General features: G+C 46.9%; 1 protein-coding gene across 2 annotated transcripts in view; it reads right to left on the reverse strand.

Annotated features, from left to right (window-relative positions):
- The window catches only part of LMNB2 (lamin B2), an 859,966-nt gene that overhangs the window by 72,445 nt on the left and 772,476 nt on the right, over positions 1 to 15,045 (reverse strand). Inside the window, exon 12 of one of the 2 annotated variants that reach the window (XM_044090623.1) lies at positions 10,269 to 10,337. The exons of the other annotated variant lie outside the window; for it this stretch is intronic. Within the exon in view, the coding sequence (XP_043946558.1) occupies positions 10,269 to 10,337 (69 nt within the window). The remainder of the gene's footprint in view (positions 1 to 10,268; positions 10,338 to 15,045) is intronic. 2 annotated transcript variants of the gene reach the window in all.

A 15,045-nucleotide genomic window follows, 5' to 3' on the forward strand; every position in this document is an offset into this window, starting at 1 on the left:
AGCCGTCTGAACCGGAGAAATCGGGTGTCCCTCGGCCCCTAGAACGGTAGTTGGCGGGGCATCTGGAGAAGGCCTGCAAACCTTGGCCTTCTTCTGCGGTTGTTCGGCTTGGGAAGCCAACTAGTGATACATCCTAAGCGCAAGGTGTGTAAGCCTTTGTTTTTCTAAAAATATATTTAACACGGACAGACGGCTGCGTAAGGTCTTGGATAAGAAGGATTGGCAAATAGAGCAGGCCTTGTGGTCGTGCTCTTTACCTAAGCAAAAGACACAGCGGTCGTGGGAGTCTTTGTGCGGAATCTGGTGCCTGCAACTACATTTACTCTTTTTCTCCGACCGGTCAAAGAGAAAAAACTACAGCAACCAAGCTAAAGCGATAAAGGCAAGCCCCAACAGGGTAATTATCTTGAGAAGTCTTCGGCTGTAGGAGCAAAGCGATCAAAGTGACTGTCTTTTGCGGCTTTAAAGTTCTGAGGTCTGTGTGTACAGATATCACATTTATACTACATAGTTTATGGCCCCACGTGTAACGTCCCACGCACCTAGGGCAGCCAGGCTTAAGCTTTTGTATAGGAGCCGTTGTGTCGCCTGAGGGCTGGAAATCCCACAGTATGAATACTGCAATATGGGAATAGAAGGACATTATGTATTTGTTAACGAGGGGTAAAACACTACTCCACGCAAACTTTTTTCAGTCTCAGCCCAGGAGCATTGTCTGGTTAAATGACTTGCTCTGAGTTCCACAGTAAACACATGAGGCTACAGGAATGAGACACTACATTACAGGATGAAGCTCATTAACAACTCACAACCTTAATCCTATACAAGTACTGTACCAGGTCCTTCTAGCTGTGTAAGAGCAGATGCTTCTTTAATGATTCTGACTGATGCAGGTGGACTGCACAAATCTCCTAGATTGGAAATCTGCTAAAGGCTGTGGGTAGTGATTCACTTAGGGGGTTGGGGGGCACCTGGCTCATTATCTTCAAAATTTAGTCGGGCACTAGAGGAAAGACATTTCCAGAGGGAGGTTAATGACAAACATACATGTCGCGTGGTCATGCTAAGATTTGTAGAAATTAACTAGCACAAATTATCTTAGACTTAAGAAATGGAATGACATGGTTTGGTGTTATTCTCTAATGTGGTCCCCACCTTTCAAATACATACTGTTGCAAGGGCTCAGTACTAGGAAACACACTCAAATTAAGGGTTGCAATCTGTCATTTATTTTTATTAGAGAAATTAAACTGCAAGGTGGATGGGTGTCTATTTCAAGTGCATCAGTCTGAAGATAGCTCAGCTAACAAACACTTGGAAAACGCTGTCTCACAGTATTTAAAGAGTGTATACGAGGTTAGACAGAGTAGATGAGTTGACAGCATGATGCAGTGTGCACAACAGTTCACAAATTTCCCTGCTAATCTGGAAGGGGAGATGTATAATTTTTGATGGCATCTCGTTGATGTGTTACTTCTCCCTGTACCAACAGTTTGTAGGATGTACTGCGTACTTTAGAAAACTGGAAATTTAGAGGACTAAGTTTCAAGGTTGGTTTAATTTGAATTCAGGTAATTTTTGGATGGATTAAACCTATATACTTGTCAGTATATATGATATGACTGAACTAAACTTTGCTATTCAGTCCTTACGGAGAGAGATGGATATCCATGAAGGTCAAAGCAAGCAGCTTTTCTTGGTTGGGGGGGGGGGGGGCACAGCGGATCACCGGTCCGCAGATCGTCTAGAAGTGCTGTTTTTATGGTGTCGACTTGCCAGCCTGGCACCCAACCTTCACAGAAGGCACACGTACACTCATATATACCTATCTGCATGTCTCTAAATATTCACTCGACCACAGGGAGGACAAAAAGACTCTACACAGAAGGCGCTCTAGCAGAGAATCAAACCAAAGACCCTCTTGCTGTGAGGTGACAACGCTAACTGCTGCACCACCACGGCACTATCCATGAAGGTAAAAGTAAGCTTTACGTATTAGTTTATCACTGAAGCTATATGATACTGATGCTGTGATGAAATTCATTTAAGGTGATGTCATTATTTAAAGGCTTCAGGGTCAAATTTTGTTCATCTTGTATGTAAACAAATACCATAAGGCATGCTATGAGTATATCATGGTAAACTGTTGTGAATTTTGATTGCATTTAAGTAATTTGCTTAAAAAGAGAGGGAAATAAGCAAATACAGAAACTACTCCAACTTCAATTGCCTTTTTTCAAGCATTATTCTAGAAAGTTGAAATCAAGGCCATATGTCATACTGAAGCTCTGAAATACATTCACGACTCAAGAATAGACATAAGTTTAGAGATGCCAAAGGATATGATCGTGTGAAAGGAACTTATGGTAGCTAAAGATAAAATTGTACAAGCAAATGCCATCTTTGATGTGATCAAGTTACTCCTACGAAAATAACATTTAAACTTTGAAGTACATTAAGGACCAACAAGTCCACAACTAAATGGAAACTTAGATCTCACACCTGCTAACACCCTGTTTCACAATTGACATCACTGCTCAGACGCACCTTAAAATGATTAATTGGTGAACCAGTTAACTACCAAACTGTGAAATAACACTTTTGGCAGAAATTAGAAGTTATGTACTCACCATAACGTTCCATCTGAGTAGGTGACTTCATTTGGATGCAACCTGTGGGTATCGGATCCGACCTCGGATCCGAGCCGGCATTTCAAAAGCTTAGGCTCCGAGCTCCTAGCTCCTCCCTCTTACCCATAACCCCTTGCCAAGCCCTGACTGACCTCATATTGAGTTTGCCTAAATAATACTGACTACAGTACATGAATAAAGCATAAATACTCGCTCTATAAAGGCCAGGGGGATGGAGGGGGGGATGGTTGCATCCAAATGAAGTCACATACTCAGATGGAACGTTATGGTGAGTACATAACTTCTAAATCTGAAGTAGGCAGACTTCATTTGTCTGCAACCTGTGGGACAGAGTCCCCAGCTACCTGAATCTTGGGTGGCCGTCATGGAAGGATGTTCCGGAGCACTGCTGAGCCAAAGGATGCTCTTCCCCTGGAAACAACATCCACCTTATAATGAGAAATAAAGGTATGAGGCGAGGCCCAAGTAGCTGCCGCGCAGATATCATCCAATGACACACGGGACTTAAAGGCGGCTGACGTGGAGACTGCCCTAGTAGAATGAGCCGTAACCCTCTGAGGAGCAGGTCTACCTGAAGTGTCATAAGCCTGCAGAATACAATTAGCAATCCACCTAGATAGTGTGACTTTAGACACTGCTTTACCCAAAGCAAATTTAGCAAAGGAGACGAACAGCTGATCTGATTGCCTGTGACCAGCTGTTCTGTGAATACAAAATCGTAATTGTCTATGAACATCCAAGGAATGCAATTTGTATTCTCCTTTGTTTGAGTACTTGGGAAAAAACACAGGTAAATTGATTGATTGGTTGATATTAGATTCTGAAGAGACCTTCGGAAGAAAAGATGGATTGGTCCTGAGGCACACCCTATCTGGAAAGAAAGAAAGGTAAGGCGGTTTGACGCATAGAGCCTGAAGTTCAGACACTCTTCTGGCTGAAGTGATAGCTACTAAGAAGGCAGTCTTCCAGGAAAGGTACTTTAGGTCTGTAGAAGCTGCAGGCTCGAAGGGAGGGGCAGTAAGGGCCTGCAGAACTAAAGATAGATCCCAAGGTGGTACAACCTCCTTGACTGGAGGCCTCAACAAAAAAATCCCTTTGAGAAAAGTTTTGCACAATTTCGCCGCCATGAGGGGAGCTGTCTCATGACCAATGTGATAATGCGAGATGGCTGCCAATTGTACCTTAATCGTGGAAGAACTTGCCCCTTGATGAAAGAGGTCTGTTAAAAAATCCAGCACTGCTGACATAGGTGCTGAGAAAGGATCCAAAGTTCTCTGAACCGCCCAAATAGAGAATCTCTTCCATTTACTCCGATAAACCTGCCTGGTGGAAGGTTTATGAGCAGCCACTAAGATGGCCTTGACCGTGATGAGATACCGAGTCCTAATCAAGGATGGAACTGGAGCAGCCAAGCTGTCAATTTCAGGGTGCGTGATTGGGAACCGAAATTCCCAGAGGGTGGGAGATGAGATCCGAATTGGATCCAGAATCCAGGGTGGATTGATTTTGTGAGACCATACAAAGGGGAACCAGGGTTGACGAGGCCAGAACGGGGCAATGAGAATCATTCTGCTCCCCAAACTGTTGGCTTTCTGCAGAAGCCTCTGCATCAGAGGTAGTGGAGGGTAGGCATAAAGGCGACCGGGAGGCCAAGCATGCACCAGCGCATCTCTCGGGAATTCCCCTGGTGGGGGAAGCAGAGCAAAGAAATTGTCGCATTTGGCGTTTGAGGGAGAGGCAAAAAGATCGCAACAGGGTTGCCCCCAAACGGCAAAAATCTTCTTCGCTACCTGAGGATTGAGAGACCACTGGTGAGGTGATAGAATGGTGCGACTGAGTTTGTCCGCAAGGATGTTGGATTTTCCCGGAATGTGCGTTGCTACCAGAAAGCGTTTGGTGGAAATTGCCCATTCCCAGACTCTCATGGCCACTCGACAAAGGGGATAGGACCTGGTTCCTCCCTGTTTGTTGATGTACCAGACTACCGACATGTTGTCTGTCGGTATCGCAATAGTCCCTGAAGGAAGAACGTGGTGAAGTGCTTGCAACGCTAGGAGCACCGCCCTCATTTCCAGGACATTTATATGCAACAACGTCTCTGTGGGGTTCCACGTGCCTTGGACAATCTTTCCCGCAGAATGCCCCCCCCCACCCGAGGCAAGAAGCGTCCGTGGTCACTGTGGCTCGGGGAAATGCAGCACAAAAAGGTCTCCCTGTCAGGGGCTCCGGAGAAAGAAGCCACCAAAGAAGGGAATCCTTGCACGCTTTGCTGACCGCTATCGGAGTGTTGAGAGAGGAACAGAGAGGGGACCACTGAACCTGAAAGGTCCATTGAAGAACCCGCATGCGTAAGCGTGCATGAATAAGAAGTGGGATAGCTGCCGCCATCGAACCTAGGGCCCTCAGGACCGAAGCTGCAGTCGGAAAAGGTTGCAGGACCGCTGCTACATGACACTTCAGGTTGGCAATTCTGTCTGGAGTGAGGAAGGCTCGCATTGACCTGGTGTTTAGCCTTCCTCCTATGAAATCTATAGCTTGTGTGGGGTGCAGTAAAGATTTCTCCCAGTTGACAGTGATGCCCAGCCTTGGGGCTATACGAAGAAAGTAGTCCCTGGCTGAGCACAGAAGATGCCTTGATGATGCTGTCAGGAGCCAGTCGTCCAGGTACGGAAAGACCTGTAATCCCTGGAGCCTCAGGTGGGCCGCTACCACCGCTAGAACCTTGGTGAACACCCTGGGGGCTGAGGTGAGACCAAAGGGGAGGACCCTGAACTGGTAATGACTGGCTCCCAGCCGGAAGCGAAGAAACCTCCTGGACCGCCTGTCCATACGAATGTGGTAGTACGCGTCCTTGAGGTCGATGGAGCACATCCAGTCGTTCTCCCTCAAGAGGGGGAGTATAGATTGAAGGGTGACCATCCGGAACTTTTGCTTGGTTACTGACAGGTTCAGTAGGGAGAGATCTAAGATTGGTCTTAAGTCCCCCGTTTTCTTTGGCACCAAAAAGAACCTGGAGTAAAACCCTGATCCGGTTTGATCTGGGGGGAACGCACTGGATAGCTCTTTTTTCTAGCAGCTGTTCGATTTCGATAGCTGCTGCCTCCCTTTGGTCAGGTGGGACATCTGGGAGGCTGCGAGATCTGGAACTTTGTACAGGGGGACTGTATAACCTCTGGATATCACGCGAAGCACCCAACGGTCTGATGTGATGGACTCCCAAGAAGTTAGGTGCCTCGAGAAACGCCCCCTGACTGCCTCCAGAGACGGACAGCCGGGCAACCCTTCAGGGCTGCTGCGTGGGTCTCTCAGAGAAAGGTTCTCTGGACCCAAAGTTTCTAGGAGCCCCCCTGCCTCTAGGACGGCGACCTCCCTGTCCTCCTCTGCCACGGGAGGACTGGTTATCCGGAGCAGGTTGGGACTGCTGCGATTTCTGGAACCACATCTTCTTCTGTCCCTTTTGGTTCTTCGAGAAAGACCTCTGGGGAGCTGAGAAGCGGACTCCGACGGCAGACAGCGTCTTCCGCCCTTTCGCTCTGGACCAGTGTTTCGCGAACAGTCTTGCCAAACAAGGCAGAACCATCAAAGGGGGCATTCGCGAAAGTCGCCTTGAAGGGCTCTGCGAAATCACAGTGGCGGAGCCAGGCCTGCCGCCTCATGACAAGGCCTGCTCAGCTGGCTCTAGCGGCTCCCTCGGTAGCATGAGAAAGTAGCCGCATAGATGTGTTAGAAACCGCTCAGAGTGGCCATTCGGGTGGAGTATACCTGCTTATCCTCACCCGACATGGACTCTGGGGGAGATGCAGCGTATTCTTTAATCAGATCTCGCTGCATCCTGATGACATGTGCCATGTAGTTCAGCGCTCTCAAAGAGAAGGTTGCTGAACTGAAAACTCGCTTCCCAATGCGATCCATCGAGCGGGACTCCTTGCCCGGAGGATGCATAGAGGGACTCTCCTGGGCCAATTCCCTCTTAGTGGCTGCAGCCATCATCATGGCATCTACTGGGGGGCCCTTGCTCCAGTGAGTGCGGTCCGCCAGAGGGGAAAGGATATGATCAGGACGCTTGGGTACAGGCTCAACGGTGTCCGGATCCTTCCACGCTCTGATGGATATAAGGTCCACCAGAGGGTCGGCAGGAGGGGACACCCAAGAGGTAGATGGGCCCGCCTCGAATGCCTCCAAGAATACAGACTCGTCTGAGGAAGCCTTGGGGGCAGACCCCCCCCCCCCTGATCCTTAACATTTCCATAATGTCTCCAAATGAGACGTCTTCAGGGGGGTGATCTTGGGGAGCCTTCCCCTTCATCCAAGTCTGTGTCTTCGTAACGGACTCGGGAGTCCATGTGCCTCCTTTGCACTTACGCTTCGAGGTACTTCATCGGGGGGGCTGTCCGAGGAGTACTCTTCCGCAGCTGGATGTTCCAAGGGAACTACTTGGGACATCGAGGCGGGCTGTCCCTGGGACCGGCTGGTGGGAGCCTGGCCCAACTGCAAGGGAGTGCGGGATGGAGCCGTGGCAGGGACCGGGGGTCCGGACGTCCTCAACAGTGCCCTTTCCACTACGTCGAAGGCCGAGGGGGAGCCAGCTTCTCTAAACCCCGAGAGCCGACCCCCACTCGGATCCGACGCACGGATCGGAGCCGGAGCTGAAACCGTCGGATCCGAGAGGCCAGTGTGCTCCGACCTGGACGGAGCCGAAGACACACCAGCTCCCTCGGATCCGAGGCTCGGTCCTCGGCTCCGAGAGGTCGGGTCCGGCACCAAGCACTCAAGGGATGGGACGGATCCGAGGTGCACCGACCTATCGGATCCGACCCACCCCCGGATCCAAGTCTGCCCGGCGCCGACAGCTCCGAACCCATGGTATGGGTCGGAGAAGGAGCCAAAGGGGCGAAAAAGGGGGTCGAAGCCCCTCCCGGATTGGGGGGGGGGACTAGGAGCACTCCCATTTGCATTTGGGCCTGGATGAATTTCCTCATCATCCGGTCCATATCTGCTTCACTCATGGAGAATGTGGATCTGGTGGAGGCCACCGAAGCGGACCTAGAGAGCCGCCTTGGGGACCTCGCTGAAGGGCTAGCCTCCTCCTCCTCGGGCCCAGGAGAGAACCGAGGGGAGTGGAGCCGAGGAGGAGGAAAGCTAGAAGGCACAGGGGAGGCCCGCTTGGATGGATGAGCCGAACTGGAGGTTTCAGCTCTCCATTTGTGGTGCCTCTCCCTGTGCCTCTCCTTCTCTCTCTCCCTAGAAGACTCTCTCTCCTCCGGCATCTTAGAGGGAGGTTGAGTCCCAGCCGGTGGAGGAGAGCCCACAGCAACTGCTTGCTGAGTAGAAGGGGCAGAAGCCGAAGCGGTGTCTGGAGGGAAAAGTCCCGCCAGTACCAGCTTCGACCTCCGCTCCCTCAAAGCTCGGGGGTTGAACCCTGCACAAATGGTACAACCAGATGACAGGTGTTCAACCCCCAAGCATGACGATTGAGTGTGGCCATCCGCTGGGGACAGCTTATGGCCACACTCGGTACATTTAGAGAATACAGCCTTATGGGCTTCAGACATGACAAGCCCTAACAGGCCTAAAACAAACACACACACACAAACTACGCAAAACCCGAGAAAAGTTTAAAAGAAAGAGAGAGGAAAGCCTAACACAATCACTTCTAACTAATAAAATTAAAAAAGTTAAAGTTTTTGAAAATTTTCCTGTCAAAAACACTTATCTGCACTAGGAGCTCAAGGAATCCGTCGCAACTTGAAAGCGGCAAACGAAATCTGGGGTCAGTCAGGGCTTGGCAAGGGGTTATGGGTAAGAGGGAGGAGCTAGGAGCTCGGAGCCTAAGCTTTTGAAATGCCGTTTCGGATCCGAGGTCGGATCCGATACCCACAGGTTGCAGACAAATGAAGTCTGCCTACTTCAGATTCTATTTTACAATTTTTTTTAAATCAATTTTTAGCCCACTCTCCTCGTCATTTTGCAAGAAACAATAGCAGTAGGTTTTCGAGTCACTCAGCGTCTGTTTCTGGAACCTTTGATAAAAACACTGATATACTAACATCCCAGTCATCAAAATGCAAAGACTAGTATACACACTACACTTCTCTGCATTTGCAGGACTTCATTTGGTTCAAAGTTGTTTTAACTACTGTAAAATTTGTTGTGCATGACGTTCAAAGCAACCAAACAGAAGGTGAAATTCATCACTCTCAAGAATCAGTCCACAAAATGCACAAAGCTGAACTAATCAAGAGATGCAAAAACCAACGCATACAACACGAATCAGAGAAACTTTAATGCTAAGTGGCGTCTACATCAGGTAGCATACATTAACCTTTCTACACTATTAGGGCACTAAAGTAATATCCGGACTAGCTATACAAAGGATACGGAAAAGACTACCACAATCTGAATCATTAAGCACTACTCTCAATGGATATTACAGAAACAAAAAGAAAATGACAACTATCGCCAGTACATGAACCCTAGGCTGAACATATTCAAGATGTCTTGAGGTGGTTTTACAAACACTTGTAGATTCTGATTCCTAATGAAGTTGCAGGGAAATTTCTTGAACTTGGGCTACTAAAGTTATCCAAGAAAGCTCAAACACATTTTCCTACCCCAATTCTTTAGATAAGCAACAAAAATTTTTTTTTACATGGGCCCAAGACAGGCCATGGGACTTTATGGGTAACCTCCAGAATTTTACATCATGAGATAGGAACCCAAATCGCAGCAAGGTATTAAGTGACACTCAAAGGGAGTCACCAAACATCTCAAAAAGGCCACGGGATTTATGGGTATACTGCAGAATTCTACATCATGAGATATGAGCCCAAATCGCAGCAAGATATTCGGTGAAGATCAGAAAAGGAGTCGCTAAACTTCTCCCCTAGTCAGTTAACACCACTGCCTTAAGCCACACTTAAGATGACGCAGATAATGAAGTTGTTCATGATGAATTCAAAGGTTTCGGCAGTCACTAGCAATATGGCGCACCTGAGAGACTACCAGTGGTGTTCAACATGAATGCAAATTATGTCTTGGAAAGAGTGGATAGCACTTGTACAAGGAGAGTAACAGGACTGGCAAAAGGCTTTTACGGATATTTTATTCTGAATGCCACAGTGTGTGCTCGTGATCCCAGTTTCCAAGATGTTCAAAGGCAGAGTGCCCCTTAATCAGGTTTTATTAATAATTAGTTCTGACAGTGTACCAAATAAAGTCAGTGTCATGTCATACTTATTAATCAAATTCTACGTACACTGGCTCAGAATTACTGAATCTCAAGGGGAGGGGGGCTGTTAATGCTACACAAGAAATCAGTTAAGTATATAGGGCAACAAACTTCATACAAAGAAATCCTGAAAATTTTGCATCTCGTACAGACTGCAGACATTACCCACCTTCCCTACCATCCTAATATTTAACAGTAACAATTGGCAATATAAAGGCTTCCAGTGAAATGAAACATCAAGAATACTCTGCACCCCCCAAAAAATTGGGAAATGACGGAGTTCCCTTTGATTATATGGCACTGCTATACAATGTAGGGTCAATGATCTTTGGTTCAAGAAAACAAAATGCCGTGGAAACAGGTGGAAATCCACTTATTAAAGTTCTCACCGAAGAGCTCAACTTCTTGGTCGACCATGCACTTTCCAGTGGTACCTCTGAATAGCTTTTCTTGAAAACCTAGAAGGGCATGGGAAAACAGAAAAGAAGTACTTAACATACTGGTAAAGATGTTCACTTTGTGGTATTTCCCAAAGGGTAGCAAAACTATGATACAACAGAGGAACACAAAACTACAGGATTAAAGTAGATACATCAGATTATAGGGGAATAAATTATACCAGGGAAGTGTGCTACCTGAGCTTTGACCAGTCTACAGAAATTAACTGCAGCACTACAGGATAGGATGGAATTTCTCCATAAGTCTGAAAGCAAAGTAGCAGAAGCATACACACAGCCATGAAGTGAACTAAATTTTATTTAGGCTGGCTTGAAAGTACTGAAAGAACAGTACAAGAAAAATGGTGGACAAGGCAGCAGAGTGGTGCAACAGATAGTGCTGTCGCCTTCACAGCGAGCGGTTCCCTGGTTCTATTCTCGGACACTGTGCCTTCTATGTGGAGTTTGCATGTCCTCCCGGTGTTTGTGTTGGCTTCCCCTGGGTGGTCCGGTTTCCTACCACATTCCAAAGACATGCAGTAGCTGGACTGGACACACTAAAATTTTATTTAGGCTGGCTTGACAGTACTGAAAGAACAGTAAACTGGCCATAGGTGTGTGTGTGTGCATGCAAGTGTGTGGTGTGGAAGAAAAGTACAGTTTTGTACCTACCATAAATGTAGATGTTCAAGTGCTAATACAGCTGCAGTCATAACAGATGGGTTCTCCTGTCGTCAGGCGGGTCCTCGGTCGGCCGAATTCCAAAGTCTAGGTCCAGCGTCAGTTGTCGTCGCTTCTTCCCTCACGTCAGTGCGACAGGGGTATAAAGGAACCAGCCGACGCCATTTTCTTCAGTTTTTCTTGCCTCAGATGTCAGGTACCCCCAGAAGGAAGGCAATACATAAATTTGTGCAATAAAGCAGTGCAATATAATCAAAATACAATAGTTGCAAGCAAATACACCATAAATGAATACCCCAATCAGGTTGTATGAGGATGTGTTAGCCTATAGGCCTGTTCCAAGAGGGGAAGGAGGGAGGGAAACCTGGACTGCAGCTGTATTAGCACTCGAACATCTACATTTATGGTAGGTACAAAACTGTACTATGTTCATCATGCATACAGCTGCAGTCACAACAGATGGGTAGAATCCCAAAGCTAAGAAAGGGGTGGTAGGCACTAGGTGGAACTAGGAGGAGCCAGGATGCCCTGCAAGACTGCAGTGGCAAAGCCTGCTCTAGTTTTGGAGTATAATGGTAGGTGGTAGTGCTTGGAGAAGGTATGCACAGAACTCCAAGTGACTGCTTCCAAAATATATTTGGTAGGAACTCCTCTGAGGAAAGCTGCAGAGGTAGCTGTGGCCCTTGTGGAGTGAGATCTGCTGCCTGTAGGTACAGTTTTGCCATGAAAAGAATAGCAAAAGCGTATGCAGTGGGCTATCCATTTTGAGATCGTCTGTTTCGAAATTGGCGTTCCTTGAGCTCCTACAGCATAGGACACAAAGAGCTGTTCTGATTTTCTGAAAGGTTTTGTTCTGTCCAGATAATAACGGAGTTGTCTGTGGATGTCCAAGGAATGTAGTAATCTCTCCCCTTTGTTTTGAGGATTAGGATAAAAGGTAGGTAAGTGTATGGCCTGATTCAAAGCTACCCTGGATACCACTTTAGGCATAAAGGATGGGTTGGTTCGTAAGGAAACTCTGTCCTGATGGAAGATGATAAAAGGCTGCACAGCCATGAGAGCTTGCAGTTCTGAAACTCTACGAGTTGAGGTAACAGCCAGAAGGAAAGCTGTTTTCCAGGACAAGTATGGCAAATCTGATAAAGCAGCTGGCTCAAAGGGAGGCAAGGTCAGTTTTTCCAGAATTAAATTGAGATCCCAAGCAGGTATTGGTTGTTTCCTTGGGGGTTTTAGATTCTTAGCCCCTCTGAGGAACTGTCTTAAGAGAGGGTGAGAGAATAAGGGTGAATCAGTGTTGTATTCTGCAGAAATGGCTGAGGCATGGATTTTGATGGAGGAGAATGAAAGTCCACTGCTTAGCAGCTCAGCTAAATACTGTAGTATTTGAGGTAAATTCAGTTTTCCAGGATCCTGGCCCTTTTTCTCATTCCAGACACAAAACCGTTTCCATTTTGCAGAGTAAGCTTTTCTAGTTGACGGCCTTCTGGCCTCCAAAATGACATCCTGCACCTCCTTGGAGAGTAGGGTCTGTTGTGAGGCTAAGGAATCTTCCATGCGGCTAGATTGAGTGTTTTTAGCTGGCTGTGAAGAGTTTTGAAGCAGTGCTGAGTCAAGAGGAGGCATTAGAGGCAGGGTCCATGGTGGGGAATGCGTCAGGCTCCTCAGGAGTGGGTACCAGTGTTGTCTTGGCCAGTCCGGAGCAATGAGAATCATCTTTGGTCTGTCTGCTCTGGTTTTCAATAGAACTTTGGGCAGCAGAGGAAGAGGTGGGAAAGCATAAACTGTCATTGATGTCCAACTGAAAGAGAGAGCGTCCACTCTCCAGGCCTTTGGATGGAAAATCCTTGAGCAGAATTTTGTCAATTGGTGATTTTTGTGGGAGGCAAAGAGATCTATGTCTGGCCTTCCCCATGCTTGGATTATTTCTGTAAAAACCTTTGGATGCAACTTCCATTCGTGTGGATCTGTCATATTTCTGCTTAGGTTGTCTGCCAGTGTGTTTTCTTTGCCTGGCAAGTACTGTGCTTGAAGTTCGATTTGTAAGTCCATGGCCATGTTCCAAAGTGACATGGCCAGTCTGCATAGGGGGGTATGAATGTGTTCCTCCCTGTTTGTTTATGTACCACATCATAACTGTGGTGTTGTCCGTTCTTATCAATAGTTGACCTGGTTGCAGAAGGTCCTTGAAAGCTATAATAGCATTTATTACTGCTAGCATTTCCTTTTGATTGATGTGAAGGTGCTTTTCTTTTTGGAACCATTTGCCCTGAATGCACCGATCTGCCATGTGCGCCCCCCAGGCGTAGTCCGAGGCGTCTGTTGTGATGACTTGATTTGCTTGAGGCTTGCTGAATGGAAGACCCTTGTTTGTTTGGCATGCTTGAGCCCACCACAGAAATTCCTTTTGCAGACATGGAATTAGTGTTATTATTGTTTCCAAACTGTGGCTGTGTTGAGACCATATGTTTTTCAGGTACCATTGAAGTTTCCTCATATGCAGCTTTGCACATGGGATTAGTAAGATGCAAGATGGCATGAATCCCAGAGCCTGCAGGATTTTCCTTGCAGTCAGCCTGGTGCAATTTGCTAGTGCTCTGAAGTATTGAGTTAGTTGCCCCTGCTTCTCTGGCGTGAGGAAGGCCATCTGGGTGTTTGTGTCCAAGTTGGCACCCAGGAAAATTATCTTCAGAGAGGGTATTAGCCTTGATTTCTTTTTGTTGACTGTGTATCCCAGAGAGTTCAACATTATTACATAATCCAGATGTTTCAGAAGAATGTGCTTGCTGTCCGCTTGGATCAGGCAGTCGTCCAAATAGGGGTATATTTGTATCCCTTGAAGTCTGCAGTAGGCAATTACTGATGCCAGACATTTAGTGAGTACTCTGGGCGCAGTAGATAAGCCAAAGGGCAATGCAGAGAATTGATAATGGGTTGAACCTGCAAGAAATCTGAGGTATCTTCTGCAATTTTGTCTGATTGGGACATGCAGGTATGCCTCCTTGAGGTCCAATGTTACCAGCCAAGACTCCTTGCCCAGCATGGGAAGAAGTTGCTGTAGAGTGAGCATCTTGAATTTTGGTACGAGTAGAAATGTGTTTAGGATGGATAGGTCTCCAATCTTTTCCCTTCCTTGGTACCAGGAATAGCCTGGAATAAAAACCTTGACCTTGTTCGTGCGTAGGTACCTCTTGAATAGCTTTCATGTCTATGAGATCTGTAATTTGCCTTTGTGCCTCTGCCCTTTGATTGTGTGGCAGGTTTGGCATGCCTCTAATTTTTGGAAGGGTGTGAAAATGGAATCTGTAGCTTCTGTTTATAATGTCCAGGATCCATTCGTCTTTTGTGACAATATGCCATTTTTTTGAAAATAATGCCAGCTTTCCTCCTAAGGGGGCTGCCATTTGAGTCTTGCTTGGCATGCAAAGGGGAAAGTCATTGGGCTTGCTTTCCGAATGATTGCAAGTTATCCTCACCACCTCTTTGTGTAGGAGCTTGCCATTGTCTGCCTCTAAACGATCCTTGGGATTGTCCTCTGCCCCTCGGGCGCCTGTATCTGCCTCTTTGGGGTCTGTCCGTGGCTGGAAAGGACCAATTTTTGGAAGGCCAATTTCTACTGAAACGTGGGGGTTGTACCTGTAGAAAATCTTTCACAGTTTGCATTGATTTAGCCTTTTCCTCCATTTTCCTTAATACCTCCTCAGCAGTAGCACCAAATAATACATCCTTTTGAAGAGGGGCATCTGGTAATTTAGCTTTGACATGATCAGGCAAGGTTTGTTCCTTTAGCCAGGCATGTCTACGTATGACTGATCCTGTAACAGCAGCTCTACATGAGGCCTCTAGAGCATCAAAACCACATTGCAAGGTATGCTTACCCACTTGTTCTGCACAATGCATCAAATCCTGCAACTCCTTCAAATCTGGTTGTTCAGGTTGTGACATTTTACTTTTCAATTGTGATAACAAAAACTGCTGGTATTTTAGCATATGGAACTGACAAGTTTAAGGCCCTCATGGTTAAGGTAGCTGAGGTATATACCTTTTTTCC

Source organism: Protopterus annectens, chromosome 13.part0 (assembly GCF_019279795.1).
Source record: "Protopterus annectens isolate FY-2018-M chromosome 13.part0, PAN1.0, whole genome shotgun sequence".
In the NCBI taxonomy this organism is placed as follows: domain Eukaryota; kingdom Metazoa; phylum Chordata; order Ceratodontiformes; family Protopteridae; genus Protopterus; species Protopterus annectens.